Genomic DNA, 16,442 nt, shown 5'->3' with positions numbered 1-16,442 from the left:
TCACTACCTCCATCATGAGAGGATTTAATCTCCGTTGAGCTTGCCGTACGGGTTTAGCATTCTCCTCGAGTCGAATTCGGTGCATACACACCGCGGGGCTAATTCCATTGATATCGACGATGGTCCATCCTATCGCCTGCTTATGTTTCCTGAGAATTCGAACTAGTTTATCTTCTTGAATCTTTGATAAACCCGTGGAGATGATCACTGGAAGTGTCACCCCTTCACCCAAGTATGCATATTTCAGGTGTTTCGGCAGCGGTTTCAGTTTCTAGACAGGTGCTTGCACTACAGATGGAAGTAACCTTTTGTGAGGTTCAGGTATAAAAATGGGTGCGAGGTCATACATTGTCTTCGTGGTTGGCAACGTTCGCAACGATCCAATCACACATTTGAGCTCTTCACTCAACTCTACCCCAGAGGTCGTTTCGGACTCGAAGTGCCTAGTTAAGGCGACCTCTATCTCATCCCTACCTTCAATTTCAAAAACCTCCTGTATAGCAGGATCAATAACATTTATCGAGAAAACAGAGCTAACATTTGAATCGGATGGATATTTCATGGTCTCAAAGATGTTAAAGTGAACAATCTCACCATCAAATTTCATAGATAAAGTATCCTTATTAACATCAATTTTGGTTCGGGCTGTGCTCAAAAAGGGTCTACCTAACAATAAAGGTGACGGATCACGGGAGTGTTCATCCTCCATGTCGAGCACATAAAAATCAGCTGAAAAAATCAATTCATTAATTTTTACGAAAATATCTTCAATCAACCCGTCAGGGTATGCATTGGTCCTGTCAGCTAGTTGGATTATTATTCCAGTCTCTTTCAAATGGCCTAAGTTCAAGGAACCATAAATAGATTTCGGCATGACATTAATCGATGCTCCTAGATCTAACATGGTCTTTCCAATCAAAATATTACCTATCCTACAAGGAATAGTAAACATACCTGGATCCCCGCATTTCGGTGGAAGGTTCCTTTGTAGAATTGCTGAAACATTCTCCCCAATTATAACTCGTTCATCCCCCTTCAACCGCTTGCGGTTAGCACACAGGTCCCTCAAAAATTTTGCGTACCTGGGTACTTGTTTAATCGCATCCAATAGGGGTATGTTGATTTTTCACCTTGCGAAAGATCTCCAGGACCTCTTTTTCCTTGTCTTGCTTCTTTGGTTTCTCTAATCTGCTAGGAAAAGGAGGTGGATTAGTTTTAACTGTAGGAATTGGGTTCGAGGGTACCTTTGCATTTTTGTTGTCTCTGCCCTCCTCTTCTAATTCTTTCTCGATCCGTTTCTCGTCCTTGTCTTTAGGAATCACGGGTTCGGGTCCTTGAACTTCCTTGCCACTCCTCAAGGTCATTGCACTTACATTCTTTGAATTCACCTCAGATTGAGATGGAAACTTTCCTTGAACTTGGGACTCCAAACGGTTGATTGTTATGGCCATTTGATTCATTTGATTTTGCAAAAATTGCACCTGTCTCAGTTGATTCCTCATGCTTTGCAAGTCTGAATCCGTATTTTGTTGATTAGCAAGTAATTGCTTCATCATCTCTTCCATGGACGGACTTGAATTTGAAGGGGGTGGTGGTGGTGGTGGTGGTGGGCGAGGATGATACTGCTGTTGGTGCCCTTGTGGTCTATTTGGCGCAAAGTTAGACTGTCTATTCCCTCCATAGCTAAGATTGGGGTGATCTCTCCAACCAGGATTGTAGGTACTTGAATATGGGTCGTATTGCTTTCTTGGCGCGGGCGCGTGGCCAGCCATGTTCACCTGTTCTGCAGTTTCTTCTTGAACCAATGGACACATTTCCGTAGGATAACCCATGGCAGTGCATACCCCACACTTTGGCTTGCGATGCATTTCCCACAACTAGTTGTCGCACAAAAGATATCAATTCGGAGAGTTGCTGTTGAATAGAGGATGTTTCTACCTCATTTACCCTACGTGTAGGGATGTCCTCTCTTGAACCAAACTGCTGTGAGTTCTCAACCATCCCTTCAATCAACTCCCATGCTCCTCGAGGGGTTTTGTTCAATAACACCCCTCCACTTGCAGCATTGATTATGCTTCTGTCCCTGAAAAGCAACCCTTCATAGAAATATTGAATGAGCAGTTGCTCACTTATCTGATGCTGAAAGCATTTGGTGCACAGTTTCTTAAACCTCTCTCAGTACTCATAGTGACTCGCCTGGGTGTTGTTTGATGTCACATATCTCCTTCCTTAGGCTTGCAGCTCGAGACGCCAGAAAGTATTTGTCCAAGAATTTTTTCTTCAGTTGGTCCCACGTGATGATACTACCGGGCGGTAGGTAGTAGAACCAGTCTTTCGCGAAATCTTTCAAAGAGAAGGGGAATGCCCTCATCTTTATTTGCTCTTCTGTTATTCTCGGGGATTTCATGCTGTTGCAAACGACGTCGAACTCTTGCAAGTGCTTGTAGGGCTCCTCACCTGGTAGACCATAGAAAGATGGTAAGAAATGAATTAGACCAGATTTTAGTTCAAATGGAGTGTCATCATTTGAATGCGGAAAAATAATGCACAAGGGCTGCTGATTTAAATCAGGAGCGGCCAACTCCTTTAGTGTTCGTGCATTTGCCATGGTGACTTCCTCTTGGTCTGAACCACTCGAATTGTCACCAGAAAAATTTGTCGGCTCAACCTCTGGATCAAGTCCCTGAGGTGTAATGCCGTATTGCTCCTCCCTGAGTCGCCTGGTTTCTTTCTTCTTCTTTCTTTTCTTCTTTCTTCCCCGGCAACGGCGCCAAAAATTGACAGGTGTCGAGCCTGTGCAATAATAAATACCTATTCGAGAAAAATAAATTTTCTGTGTATAGTAGTGAGTAGGGTCGAATCCACAGGGATTGAAAAAAATTTGATTCTTTTCAAGTTCGGGACACGGGGGATTTTTATCAGAAATAAACTAAAAATAATTAAACAATTTAACCAAAAATAAATAATTAATTAATACGAATGTAAATAGCAATTAAATAAATAATAAATAAATTCTAGCCAAGGATACAACTACACAGACACAGTCTATTCATCCGATCATTGATGCAAAGAAGGTTCACTTGATTTTATTAACAGGTTAGTTATAGTCGCCGATAAGCTCTAACGACCAGTTTTTCCTTAATTTATTGATAACCAAGATACGACCGTTGTTTACTCCTAACCAGAAAATACTCCTAGGTACGACCGTAGGAATTAATTTCCTAATTGCATTAAAAACTAGAAAAGCCTAACCCAAATTAATAACACGCTACGATGGTTATTTAAATCAGATTGCATGTTCCCCTAGTATGTGAAAATACTAGTTGCCACTAATATTAACCAATTAAACAATTACGGATTTAATTGATTAATTTGACAGAAGATTAAAAAGTCAAATTGCATATCGGGCCCTTGATATCCAATTAACAAAATAATCCCATGAAAATTAAAATAGAAAACATGCAAATATTAACAAATTAAGGAACACGTAAAATTAATTAGATCTCACAGATATTTGGGACTGCGTCTTCGCGTTGATCCTTGACTAGATAAGAAGATTAGCCACGTCTCATGATAAAATTCCCACGCAATATTTAATTGGAATCAAATACATAAATAACTAACTAAGAATTTTGAAAGAAACCTGAGTCTCCGTAGACTCTTTGAAGAAAAGTTGCACACCACACAACAAGAGAAGGAAGAACTCCTCCTCTGAAAACCAAAAACTACCTCTATCCTCCAATGGAGCTTATTTGGAGAGAAAACTCAAAACTAGTCTAATAGCTCCCTTTCACGTCTAATGCCTTCATACATAAAAAAACCAGCCAAATGGAGACATCACCCCACGTCCACCAAAGAGGTCATCATTTCTCTACACAATCAATTCAACTCCACTCAAAACAAAAGCAATTGTCGGTTTTCTTTTTGACCAAGTGCACACGTTCACCAACAAGAAAGCAAAACCACAAATGTGCAAAGAAAGCAAACTTTAGACAATACAACTTATTTGCGGTCCCCACCAACTTTGATATGTTGTCTAGCCAAATTGAATTCCCAAATGCAATTCCATTCTTCTTCGTTGGTTTGCACCGGAATTGTGTAAAGCTTCACAATAATCTTCTCAAGAGGTTTCTGCTCTAATTTCTGAAATTATATTCAAATACCAAATATAAATATATATTGACAATTAAAGCAAATTAAAGCAATATTTGGCAAGGATAAAAAGGAAAATTAACAATAAAATTACTAACAATTAACACCCTATCAATACCACCAATAAATTGGTCCTTCACATCCCATCTACATCAGAAGAAAGAGTGTCTAAAAGATAAACCAAAAAACCAAAGGAGAGATTATTAGGCGCATTTTCTCTTGAACGTTTAGCTCGCTGTGATTTAGTTATTTTCCTCAACAAATTTCTCTTTTGGTACATGTTTGTGCTCTAAAATTCGTAAGATTACCAGGGAAATAAAGGTTAGTTAAGTACATCAATATCACGTGATGATATTGGTTGGTTAATACATATATTCTTGAGATACATTTGAGACAAATGTACAAGATTAAGGGCGAATAAACGACCATGGTGGTGATTAACGGTATTGCCCTCCCCACCTTTCTCCCCATGATTCTTGCATTTCTACTTCTTACAGTTATCTTCCCCCTTCTCATTCATGGTTTGAGCTTTATTTCTCTTTCTAGCACCTCAAATTGGCCTCCCATGAGTCAGTTCTCTTTGGCTTTGCATCCTTATCTTCATGTGTCAAATCCCAATTCTATTCAACATTTTGTTTAGTACCTGTATTTTCACTTTCCATATATTTTGATATACCGTGAATACCTGCAAGAAAATAAAAGGGTGGAATACAGGTTGATACAAGAGATGACGGCACGTAGGATAGAATTGATACAAGAGATAACGAAGTTGTTTTCCTTTCTTTATTAAAGCTTAGAGATTGCTTCATTCATTAGTTTAATGAAAAATGCTGCATCATTGAGTCAAGTTGACATTTCTATATTAATTTAGTTGAGTACTACTTAATAAAAAAAACTTGAGAAATTAATGCTCTGGTCAAATAGTGTTATCGGTGGAAAGATGGAAATGAGACTTGAGAACAAATTTTTTTTTGGTCCATTAATGATTTCCCTGGTTGTTTAACATGGCTGCCTGAATTGGCGGATCTTGTTTCATTCTACTCATAATTTCACTAAGAAAAAGAGAGGGTTGACCAAAATATTCATAGAAGTAAGAGAAGTAAGAATCACTTCATTTCCTGCAGCATGGCAGGCTTCCTGCAGTTCTTGCTCAATTGCAGTTCAATTTTAAAGTAAAAGCACCCAAAAACAGCAGCATAGGATACATTCTATAGTTCTTGTTCAAATGGAGTTCAAAGTTTTTCTGCAAAACCAAAAAAAAAAAAAATGAAAAACAATTGATTTTCAGCAGCATAGAATACTTAGAACAGTTCTTGTTCAACTGAAGTTCAAAAGTTTATCCGTAAAAGCAACCAAAAAAAAAATCTTCCATTGCTGCAGTGGAACCTCAGAAAGATGGATTTTGATTCCATTGATGAAGTCTTGAATGCTCTAGAGATGCTGGCGAAAGATCTGTATGTAGATGATTGTCGGTTGACGAGCCTGAAGATGTAGCTAAGAATTCAGCGAACATTCGTCTCGTGTGCTAGGACGTACTGGAGCAGCAACGACCACAGTTGCAACTCTGATGAAAATGCAAGTCTGGGATCTTTGTTGCACAGTATTGCGGAAGCAGTCCACAAAAATGGAGAAGTCTTTTACTCCTTTCGTCTTAGAGTAGACTAAGGATTCTCTTCTCTCACTGAATTGAAATGGGATTAACAGGACATAATCTATGATTTTAAGGGAAGCATGGGGTCTGTTAACCAAAAGATCAATGAATCTTATTCCTACATCACTGTGTTGGACTGCTCGGTGCAATCCTGGGACAGGCTTATGGGATTCATCTACACCCTATAGTAAATGTGGTGGATCTAATCTACTGGGGAGATGTTTATGATCAGAGTTTGCGAAATCTGATTAGAGGTCTAGAAGAGAAGTTGACATTCTTCAAATGATTTATTCAGTTCGCAGAATTGCGAGGATTTGAGAAGAAGCAGTTGGAAATTCTCTTGACTCATTTGGAAGCTGCCTCTGTCAATGCAGCAGCAGGAGTATTTTGCATGTATCAAGCTAGCACAGAGGATGAGACAGTGTGCGATGAAATGCAGAATAAGACTTCTGAACTGCTGTAAATGATCGTGTCTGTTGACTGCCAACTCCATGAGGGTTACGTCCAAGTCTTGATGGCTTCACACGTGCCAAGATTATCAGACACTCTGGAGATGGGTAAGGATGTATTGGAGGACTATGTATGTTTTCTTCTTGACAATCTTAGCGACCTAGTAAATCGTGGTAACGATCTGATGTTCCATTTGAAGGATCAAATACCACCCCTGTATAAGGGACTAGGATTCTTGAGAACCATTCTTAAGAAGCACCAGGAGAAGTTTGATAAGCTACATGAAAAAGAAAAGGATCTTATTGGAGCTGCAGTCAACAAGGCAGGGATCATAATTTGGCTGCTTTTTGTGCACGAATTGAATGAAGGCTTGGCGAAGGAATTTGATTCTGCGGTTTTCAATTTTGAGGAAAGATTCAGCTTGTTAAAGTTTCAACGTCAACATTCATCTTTCCCAGCACCAACGAACTTGGTTTTATGGACTTTCTCTTAGAAAATCTGAAGGATCTGCCAAGTTGTGAGGTTAATTCAATTGCTTGTGCAGAGGATCAAATTCAAGACATCCAAGAAGATCTTGCATTATTAGGATCTTTCTATGAGAATAGTACGGACCAGTGCAACCAAGCTCTTTGGAGCTGTGTCATGGAGGTGGCACGGAAGACACATTTTTGGTAAAATCCTTGTTTGTTGGAGATATTCCTGGTTATTCTCCAATCCTGTTTGATTCCATCAGAGAAGAAGTTAATGAGGTTAATCTTCTTAAGATGGAAGCTTTGAAGATTAGTCATAGTAAGTTAAGATTGGAAACCCATAGTGCAAGCAGGACAACCAACAAAATTGTGGTGAAATTGGACGCTGAGGTAACCACAGTAACTCAGAAACTTACCAGAGGACCAAAGCAGTTAGACGTTGTTTCTATTGTGGGTATGGCGGGACTAGGTAAGACAACTTTGGCAAGAAATGTTTACAATGATCATTCAGTCAGACGCTTTTTTCATGCACGTGCATGGTGTAATGTTTCTAAAATTCATCAACAGAAAAATTTACTGCTTCAGATTTTGGGTTGTATGAATTCTGACCCTTCTGATGGTGACTATAGTAAGATGACTCAAGATGAGTTGGAAGAAAAAGCTAAGACAAAGTTTGATGAGAATTACATATCTCATTGTTTTGGATGATGTGTGGAATAGCGAGGCCTGGAGTGCCTTGCAATGATCTTCCCCTGATAATGCCAATGGCAGTAGAATCCTTTTAACAAGTCGACTTCCTAAGGTGGCTTTTGAGATTAACCAGAATGGTAAAATTCACCATCTTCGAGGAGTTACTGATAAGGAGAGCTGGGAATTACTGCAGAAAAAGATAGCTTGTGAAGAAGAAGGCTATCCTTTAGCACAGAGTGATCTGGGGATGCAAATGGCAAAACATTGTCAGGGGCTACCACTCAAAGTTGTTAACAGTAGCTGGAATTCTTGCAAATCTGAAGCAAGATGGTTGGAAAGAGATTGCAGAAAGACTGAGTTTAAGCGCTGCTGTTTGTGCCACCGATCAGTGTATGGATGTTTTAGAGCTGGTTATGGGCATTTACCTGATTATCTAAAGCCGTGCTTTCTTTATTTTGGGACATTTCTTGAAGACCAAGAGATTCCTTTTCGGAGGTTGATGAGTTTATGGATCGCTGAAGGGCTTGTGGCAAAAAGTGATGTAAAGAGCTTAGAAGATGTGGCTCAGGATTATGTGTATGAACTGATAAGCAGAAGCTTGATTATTGTCTGGAAAGAAAGATCCCTGGGAGGTGTAAGAACTTGCCACATACATGATTTGTTGCATGAGTTCTGTGTGGTAAAAGCCAGAAAAGAAAATTTTCTGCAGTTTCTCCGCATGGGCATGATGAGCTTTTCACCTTTGATGAGCCATGAAATCTACAGAGGCCATGCCTTTTCTCGGAGCAAGATGTTTTTGCAAACTCAAGGCTATGTTGTACCAATGTGAGCTCTCTACTTTTCTTTGCTCAGAAAGATAAGAAGCCAAGTGGTCTATAATATCCACTTAATTCCATATAGTTTAACATACATATCTATTTAGTTCTCATTTGGTTAACACTAGCATTTCAACTAATAGGAAGCTGCTTTTAGTCAAGTTTTCCCTTTATATAAAATTATGTGTGGGTTATTTGGAAACTTCAAAATGTTAAGAGAGTCATTTGGTAGTATGTGAAACCACATGGGAGTCAGTGGTTATTTAGCCTAAAAAGTTTCCCGCATTGACAAATTCCCCAATGGCATTGTGGAAAGCGCAAAGAAGGAGGACGGAGACAAAGTGATAGTGCAATCAAACTGTAAAGCAGTGATTGGAGGGAGTAGAAAGTAATAGCGCGTTGGTAGAAGATCCTAGAAGAGTGTTTGCGGGCACATTTTGTAAAAGGAAACCATTCAAAACAACCATGACATTTTGTTAAATAAATTTTTTTTGTTTTTTATTTTTAAAATATTATAAATAAAATAAGTAAAATTTGGTTCTAATCTAAATTTTTAATTTCTTTTTAGTTGAAATCACAAAATGATCCACATGTTATCATTTTTTATGTATATAAATGTCAAATCTTGTTTTTTTAGTGACAAAGATTAATATAATTTTGATCCGATTTCATTTTTTTTGGGTTAAAAAGGAATAACGCAAGAGTCAAATTCTACTTCTTTAGAGAGCAAAATTGAATAATGGGTCCAGTTGTTTGTTTAGTTATAAATGAGATTTAATCGTTTTGCTCTTTAAAAACTGATCATGTATGAATTACATGATGAAATAGAGTAAAAAATGATAAAAAATTTAGACTGAGACTATATTTTAAATGATTTTCCCTTGTGCAAATGTTCCTTTTCCTTTTTTACCAAAAGAGGAGGATCCGATTCCATTTGAATTGCAATTTTTTGAAATTTTTATGAAAAAATATACTATATTAGTTTAATTCATGTAAAAAATAAAAGAATTGATTGGAAAATGTAGAAATTTTTTGGCAGAAAACTTCTAATTCCAAACACCACCGTGTATTGAGCGTAAAAACGACCTTTCCCCTGCGGCCATAGAGTCGCTCCACAATTGCACTTGTGTACCCAAAAAAAAAAAAAAAAAAAAAAAAAAAAAGAAGAAGAGAAGAGAGAGATATTGTTCCATTCATTGTAGGAAGGGGTTTACCGAAATATTGAGACAAGAACCGCTTAATTCTCGGCAGCATAGATTAGTTCCTGGAGTTCGTGTTCACTGAAGTTCAAAAAAAGAAGGTAAAGTTTCAAGTGTCTTCCATTGCTGCAGAGGATAGAAGGAATCAAAGATGGGCTGTGCTTTCGTTGATATAGTCTTAAATGCTCTGGAGCATCTGGCAAAAGATCTGGACGTAGAGTCTCATCTGTGGACGGGGCTGAGGATGGATCTAAGACTTCTGAGAACATTTGTTTTGTGTGCTAGGAGCAGCAATCGTTTGATCAGTTGGGAATCTCTTGGATCTTGCATGCGTAGCATATTTCTCTACTTTAAATCTGATGAAAATGCAAGTCTTGGATCTCTGTTGCATAGCCTTGAAGATGCAGTTAACCGAATAGGAAAGGAGTTATACTCCATTCGTTTTGGAGTAGAGGTACGATTCTATCCACAATCTCACATGAAAGCTTATTTTATTGGGATGGCGGAAGATTTTCGGGGAAGCTTATGGTCTTTCACACAAAAAATCAGCGAATCCTATTCCAGCATCACTGCGTTGGGTTACTCCTTGCAATCCAGAGACGAACTTATGGAATTCATTGACTCGCTGTTGGCAAATATGGAAGATCTTGTCGACTTGGACGACATGGGCGATGTCCACTTGCGAGCTCTGATATCAAGCTTTGAAGAGAAGCTGGAATTCTTCAAACGATTCATTCACTTTGCAGAATTGAAAGGGTTTCAGCACAGGCGGTTGAAGGTTCTCTTGACTCATTTGGAACTTGTGGCAATCAATGCAGCAGCAATAGTCTTTTTCATTTCTACAGGTCGCAAAAGGGATGTGACTGTGCGTGACGAAATGAAAACAAAGATTTCTGGGGTGCTGGCAAAAATCGTTTCTGTTGAACCCCAGATCCTTGAGAGTTACATCAAAGTCTTGACAGCTACACACTGGACAAGATCATCCAACATTCTGGAGACCAACAAAGATCGATTGGAGGGCCATGTTCATTTTCTCCTGGACAGTCTTGATAAACTACTAAATCGTGATGCTGTGTTGATTATCTGTTTTGAGGAGCAAATACCACTGCTCTATAAGGGATTAAGATTCTTGAAAACCATTCTTATGAAGTACCCGGAGAAGTTTGATGAGCTTCATGAAAAGGTGAAGGATCTCATTCGAGCTGCGGTCAGCGAAGCAGGAATCATAATTTGCCTACTTTTTTTGCACGACTTGAAAGAAATCTTGGCCAAGGAATTCGATTTTTCACTTTTCAAATTTGTGGGAAAGATTAAGCTTGTAAAAGTAGTTACATCGACATTCATCTTTCCAAGGAACAATGAGATTGGTTTGATGGATTTTCTCCTAGATAATCTGAAAGAACTGCCAAGTTGTGAGGTTGATTCGATTGCTTTTGCAAAGGATCAAATTCAAACTATCCGAGAAGATCTTGTATCATTAAGATCTTTGATGGAGATCAGAGTGGAACAGGGCAACCAAGCCCTTCGGCGACGTGTCATGGAGGTGGCCCACAAGACACAGCTGACTGTCAAATCCTTGTTCATTGGAGACATTCCAGATTTTAGGTCTCCAATCGTATTTGATTCCATCAGGGAAGAACTTAAAGAGATTAATCTTGCTAAGATGGAAGCCATGAAAATTTGTGACAATAAGTATAGATTGGAAGCCCATAGTGTGAGTAGGACAACCAACAAAGTTCGGGTGAGGTTGGAAGATGAAGCCAGAATAATTCACAAACTTACAAGAGGACAAAAGCAGTTGGGGTTTGTTGCCGTTGTTGGTATGCCTGGAATAGGCAAGACAACTTTGGCCCAAAATGTTTATAATGATCCTTCAATTAGATGCTTTTTTCATATCCGTGCATGGTGCACTGTTTCTCAACTCTATCAGCATAAAGATGTACTGCTTCAGATTTTGAGTTGTATGGATCCTGACCTTTTTGATGATAACCTCCAAAGAAAAAAACACAATTCTGATGATGAATATTCAAAGAAGAATGAAGATGAGTTGGAAGAAAAACTAAAGCAACGTTTGATGAAAAACAGGTATCTCATTGTTCTTGATGATGTGTGGAGTAGCGCGGCTTGGAATGCGTTGGAAAGATCTTTCCCAGATAATGCCAATGGAAGCAGAATCCTCCTAACCAGTCGACATCCTATGTTGGCTTTTGAAATCAACCAGAACGTTACAATTCACCATCTTCAACGACTCACTGATAAGGAGAGTTGGGAATTACTGCGGAAGAAGCTACCTGAAGAAGAAGGCTATGCTTTAGCGCACAGTGATCTAGGGATGCAGATAGCCAGACATTGTCAGGGCTTACCCCTCACGATTGTTACAGTAGCTGGAATTCTTGCTAAATTGGAAAAAGATGGTTGGATAGAGATTGCGGAAAGACTAAGCTTAAGTGCTGTTTGTGCCGCAGATCAGTGCATGGATGTATTAGAGCTGAGTTACCGGCATTTACCTGAATATCTAAAGCCATGCTTTCTCTACTTCGCAGCATTTCCCGAAGACAGAGAGATTCCCTCTTGGAGGTTGATAAGTTTATGGATCGCTGAAGGATTTGTCCAGAAAAGTGCGAGAAAGAGCTTGGAGGATGTAGCTGAGGAGTACATATATGAACTGACAAGCAGAAGCTTGGTTATGGTTTCCGAAGAAAGATCCCTAGGTGGTGCTAGAACTTGCCGCATTCATGATTTGTTGCACGAGTTTTGTCTGGTAAAAGCCCAGAAAGAAAATATTCTGCAGTTTTTACATGGAGATGATAAGCTTTTCACCTTTGATGAGCCACGCAATCTGCGAAGGTTATGCATATTTTCAGGGCAGGATATTTTTACGCACTCAAGGCTATGCTCAACCCGTGTGAACTCTCTGATGTTCTATGCTCAGGAGGATGAGATGGTCCGAAGTGGTTTTCCTAAATTCCTATTTCTCTTTTTCAAGCGTCTGAGAGTATTGGACTTGGGACAATTTTGTCTACATGGTGAACTCCCAAGCAAGATAGAGTTGCTTTCTGAGCTGAGGTACTTGGCAATTCATCTTTCAGCCAACTCCATCCCTTCATCAGTAGGCAATCTCTCACATTTAGAAACTTTTATCGTCCAAGCAGACAGAAATGTCCTACTGCCAGATACTATATGGAATTTGAAGAAATTGAGGCGACTAGACGCAAGAAATGGTTTTACTTTTAACTGGGCTGAAGGGAACCTGGGGAGTTTACATAATTTAGACAGCATTTCTGTTGCGATTCTTAGTTTGGAACAAAGCAAAAAGATATTGGAAAAATTCCCAAACATCCGCAGACTAAAATGCGAGCTCTTCAAATCTGAGAAATATAATGGAGATTGTATTAAGATTGTGGCAATGGACTTTCTGACCCAATTGGAATCACTCGAGCTCATACTGGATCAGCGCCGGAGGTACACTCTTGAGTTTCGTTTTCCGTTGATCAGTCTAAAGAAGTTAAGTCTCTTATATTTTCATTGGAGTGAACTTCCAATGATTGGGAAACTATGCAACCTTGAGGTGTTCAAATTAGGTCATGAAATCTCTCCGCAGGATACATGGGACATGGAAGGATTTGAGTTTCTTCGGCTCAAATACTTGAAACTGGAACAGTTGCGTATATTTCGATGGAAATGCTCATCTGATCAGTTCCCGCGTCTACGGAAACTAGTCTTGGTTCGATGCTGGAGACTGAAAGAAGTCCCTTCTTGTTTTGGGGAAGTTTCAACTCTTGAAATGATTGATGTGCACGGCTGTTCAGATTCGGCTGTACGTTCAGTTTGGGAGATTGAGGAAGAGCAAAAAGACTCTGGAAATGAGGATTTCCAGATTTTTGTTTGAGGAAGAACCAATTTGTAATCTACTTGTGCGTTTTGATCATCACGAACAGTTTCATAGGTTGGCCCAGATTTAGGTAGAGGTAACCAACATGATTACCATGTATTTTGTTGTTACATTTGATAATGATGACTTGTACATTTTTTTCTCCACAATGATGAGCTCAAAATCCCCTAATAGTAATAATATCGCGTGAGGTGTATTTGACATGGCAAGGTTTATTTAACAGGATATGGAATAGCATTGCAACACAAGATTCCATACTTTATGTAAAATTGCAATTTTACTATTAAAAGGACAATGTACGTTAACCTTCCTCAACTTTTGTATCATTGTGAAAATTTTTTGTGATTTCTAATACTGACTTGCAGTTTTCTTCTTCAGTTATTCTTTTCATTTAGATAACCCTCTGTTTTTTGAAGCACAAAGAATCCGTTATTTTAAAATCAACGGATTTTGAAATCAATAGTGGAGATGAGTCGAGTCTCGTTTACCTGATCTTGGATTGTCCGCCGCATACGAGTCGAGTGAGAAGCAGTTTGAGTTAAAACTCAATTCGACCTTGGTCAACACCAAATCTGAGTCGATCAAGTCGAGCTCGAATTCAAATTTGAGTTCAAAGATACTCAACTTGTTAGCTTGTGAGTCGGTTCGATTACATATATACACACACACACACATATATTTATTTTAATAATGAAATTATATATAAATTTTTATTTGTTAAAAAAATTTATTATTTTATCCATTTTTGAGCTCGAGCTCGACTCAACTCAAATTTGAGGTTGATCTCTAATTCGAACATATTGAGAGCTTGTCGAGCTTGAGTTTGAATTCGAGTTTGGTAAAATCAAGTCGAGAATGAACTCGATTAGATCAAAATTCGATTCGACTTGATTCGTTCACAACTTTATTGCACGTGCGTTATTGGCATTCGCAAGAGAACCAAAAACCAAATCCCTGTATATCTTGTACACTGACTCTGGTGTATATATATTTTTTAGCATATGTGAGCGACAACAAAATAGTTTACTATTCGATTCTCTGCAAGAAGTGTACAACATTTGGTCCTATCTTTTTTCAACAAACATTTACAACTTTTTATATATTAACTTGATATTACAAAAATTTAATAACAAAAGGGGACTGCCCTCATTTCCTTTCTTGCTAATTCTAGCAGCTATACTGGGAAATCACATTCTTATTCTATGTCCTGGACTAGCTGTACTGCAAATTGAGCTAGTTCATGGCTGCATCTATTTTCTGCTCTATGTACAAAAGAAAAGCTACAGCTTTGAAACCATTGCCTTAACTCCTGAATATCTTCCAAAACAGTTGCAATGTTGTAGTTATTTACATTGCGTGTGTTGATTTGATCCACCACTGATTTGCAGTCTGTGTATGTGACGGCCCCACCTCCCTCTAGGGCGTACTCCAGGGTTTACCGGATCGCCTGCCCAACTCTCGTCAGGACTCACTCACTCGTATCACGTGCATACATCCATAGACAATAAATAACATCGCAATTCAAACTTACAATTTACATCGATGCACGTTCAAGATACAAAACCTTTATATACCTAAACTGGTTTAGAGTGTATACAATCCAAGTACAAATCATTCTACTCGAGTGATAGCGCGAGTACAAGTCAAAAGTCAAAAACAATTAGGCTACGCTAGTCTTTACACATCTCACGCCTCGCTCGTACCCCCTGTAAGAAAAACAAATAGCGTGGAATGAGCTAAAAGCCCAGTAAGGTTCCAAATAACAAATTGACCATTTTAAAAGTACAAGTTTTCTATATAGCAAAGTAATGAGCATGAAAAGTTCATAAAAGTGAGCCATAACATGTCAAGTAGCAATCTCAAAATAAGCGAGTATAAAAGTTTTTCAGAAGAAACAATAATCCAATAAGCAATAGTCATTCCAAAGTATAAGGATACGGAGGGCTCTCAGGAGCCAAATTCCCATTGCAACACCAAGAGTTTGATCACGTAATAGTTGACACTCCGTCAACTTTCAAGTAAGTAACTAATCCAGTAGAACACCACTTACACTACTCTCCATCCACCATTCAAACCCCCTACTGGGCCCAAAATCCTCAAGAAACACGGGTGGTAATACTCGAGTATACCGATTAGTCGAGAAGATATCACTCCACTTGACAAAACAAGAGACCCAGGGTTCGTTACCCAATCGACCAAGCCCTTGCCGGCTCGACTCGAGTAACTTGCCGCAGGGTTTCTGGAATTCCAGGAAGTGCGCACATCATAAACAAGTATATCAAATCAAGTGCAACAATAAACAAGTATATATCACGTGAGGGCAAGTGCGATAAAGTACACTCTCGCCCTAACAAATTCACATATATAACATGTAATCACGTTGGTCACGTATCAAATACAAGTATCAAGTTCAATTCAGTATTTGAAAGCACTCACCAAAAGTAGTGCCTCTAGTAACCACGTCTGAGTTATACTCCGGGTTCGGAGTCCAAATCTGCGATAAAACTTTGTTTTAGAACTTTAAAAATCGACTAAGATTCGAAACGTAAACGTTTCGTTCAATAAGAATCAAGACATGGAAATTCACTTGGAGAATATTCATGAAATACTCGCTCGCTTTTCAAACTATATAACTTGGAAATGTCATTTGAGTCAAAAGTACAAGGAAAACATGTTCCGAGCAATCATTATTTTATTTCTCAAGGGTACAAGTCCGGCTAAATCCTTACTTATATACCTCGGTAAAAGAAGACGCAAATATCTTGGATGGTTCAAGTAGTAATCACTCTTAACCCTTACTCAAGTCGCAAGTATATTTCTCTAGTTCTCGAGCGTAAATTTGGGCAGCACACCCTTTGTGTTTACCTAATTTTCCAGCCATTTTGGCTTCATTGTTTTTCTCATTCAAACCCAAGTTTATACACAACACAAATGCATTTCAATAGCCGTTCCATAGGTTCAAAACAATACAAGGACATAAATCAACTAATAACAAGTGCGGAAATGAAGTTTACAAAAGACAGATTTGACGGGTTTTTGCTGAATGGACACATCCGAGGCTACGCTTATCGGATTGGTATACAACTTATACCGTTTCGAAGCTAAAACGAAGTCCTACAACTT

At 38.8% G+C, this 16,442-nt stretch overlaps 2 protein-coding genes across 2 annotated transcripts; both read left to right on the top strand.

Annotated features, from left to right (window-relative positions):
- Positions 1-6,266: 6,266 nt before the first annotated feature.
- On the top strand, positions 6,267-8,242 carry LOC113772291 (putative late blight resistance protein homolog R1B-17). The gene is made up of 3 exons (XM_027316880.1): positions 6,267-6,725; positions 6,859-7,394; positions 7,495-8,242. The coding sequence occupies exons 1-3, from the start codon at positions 6,267-6,269 to the stop codon at positions 8,240-8,242; spliced, it is 1,743 nt and encodes a 580-aa protein (XP_027172681.1).
- Positions 8,243-9,578: 1,336 nt separating this feature from the next.
- Positions 9,579-13,316, top strand: LOC113772281 (putative late blight resistance protein homolog R1A-3). Its single transcript, XM_027316869.1, has one exon. The coding sequence runs from the start codon at positions 9,579-9,581 to the stop codon at positions 13,314-13,316; it is 3,738 nt and encodes a 1,245-aa protein (XP_027172670.1).
- Positions 13,317-16,442: the final 3,126 nt, after the last annotated feature.

Source organism: Coffea eugenioides, chromosome 1, assembly GCF_003713205.1.
Source record: "Coffea eugenioides isolate CCC68of chromosome 1, Ceug_1.0, whole genome shotgun sequence".
In the NCBI taxonomy this organism is placed as follows: domain Eukaryota; kingdom Viridiplantae; phylum Streptophyta; class Magnoliopsida; order Gentianales; family Rubiaceae; genus Coffea; species Coffea eugenioides.
Note: the sequence above shows the minus strand (reverse complement) of the source record. Positions and strands in the feature narration are given on the sequence as shown.

Excerpts from the sequence above, each read along its gene's own strand:
- LOC113772291 (XM_027316880.1), top strand. The coding sequence starts at position 6,267 with ATGATCGTGTCTGTTGACTGCCAACTCCATGAGGGTTACGTCCAAGTC. Across the intron at positions 6,726-6,858 it reads TCCCAGCACCAACGAACTTG|TACGGACCAGTGCAACCAAG; the intron begins GTTTTATGGACT and ends CTATGAGAATAG. Across the intron at positions 7,395-7,494 it reads GAAGAAAAAGCTAAGACAAA|TAGAATCCTTTTAACAAGTC; the intron begins GTTTGATGAGAA and ends TGCCAATGGCAG.
- LOC113772281 (XM_027316869.1), top strand. The coding sequence starts at position 9,579 with ATGGGCTGTGCTTTCGTTGATATAGTCTTAAATGCTCTGGAGCATCTG.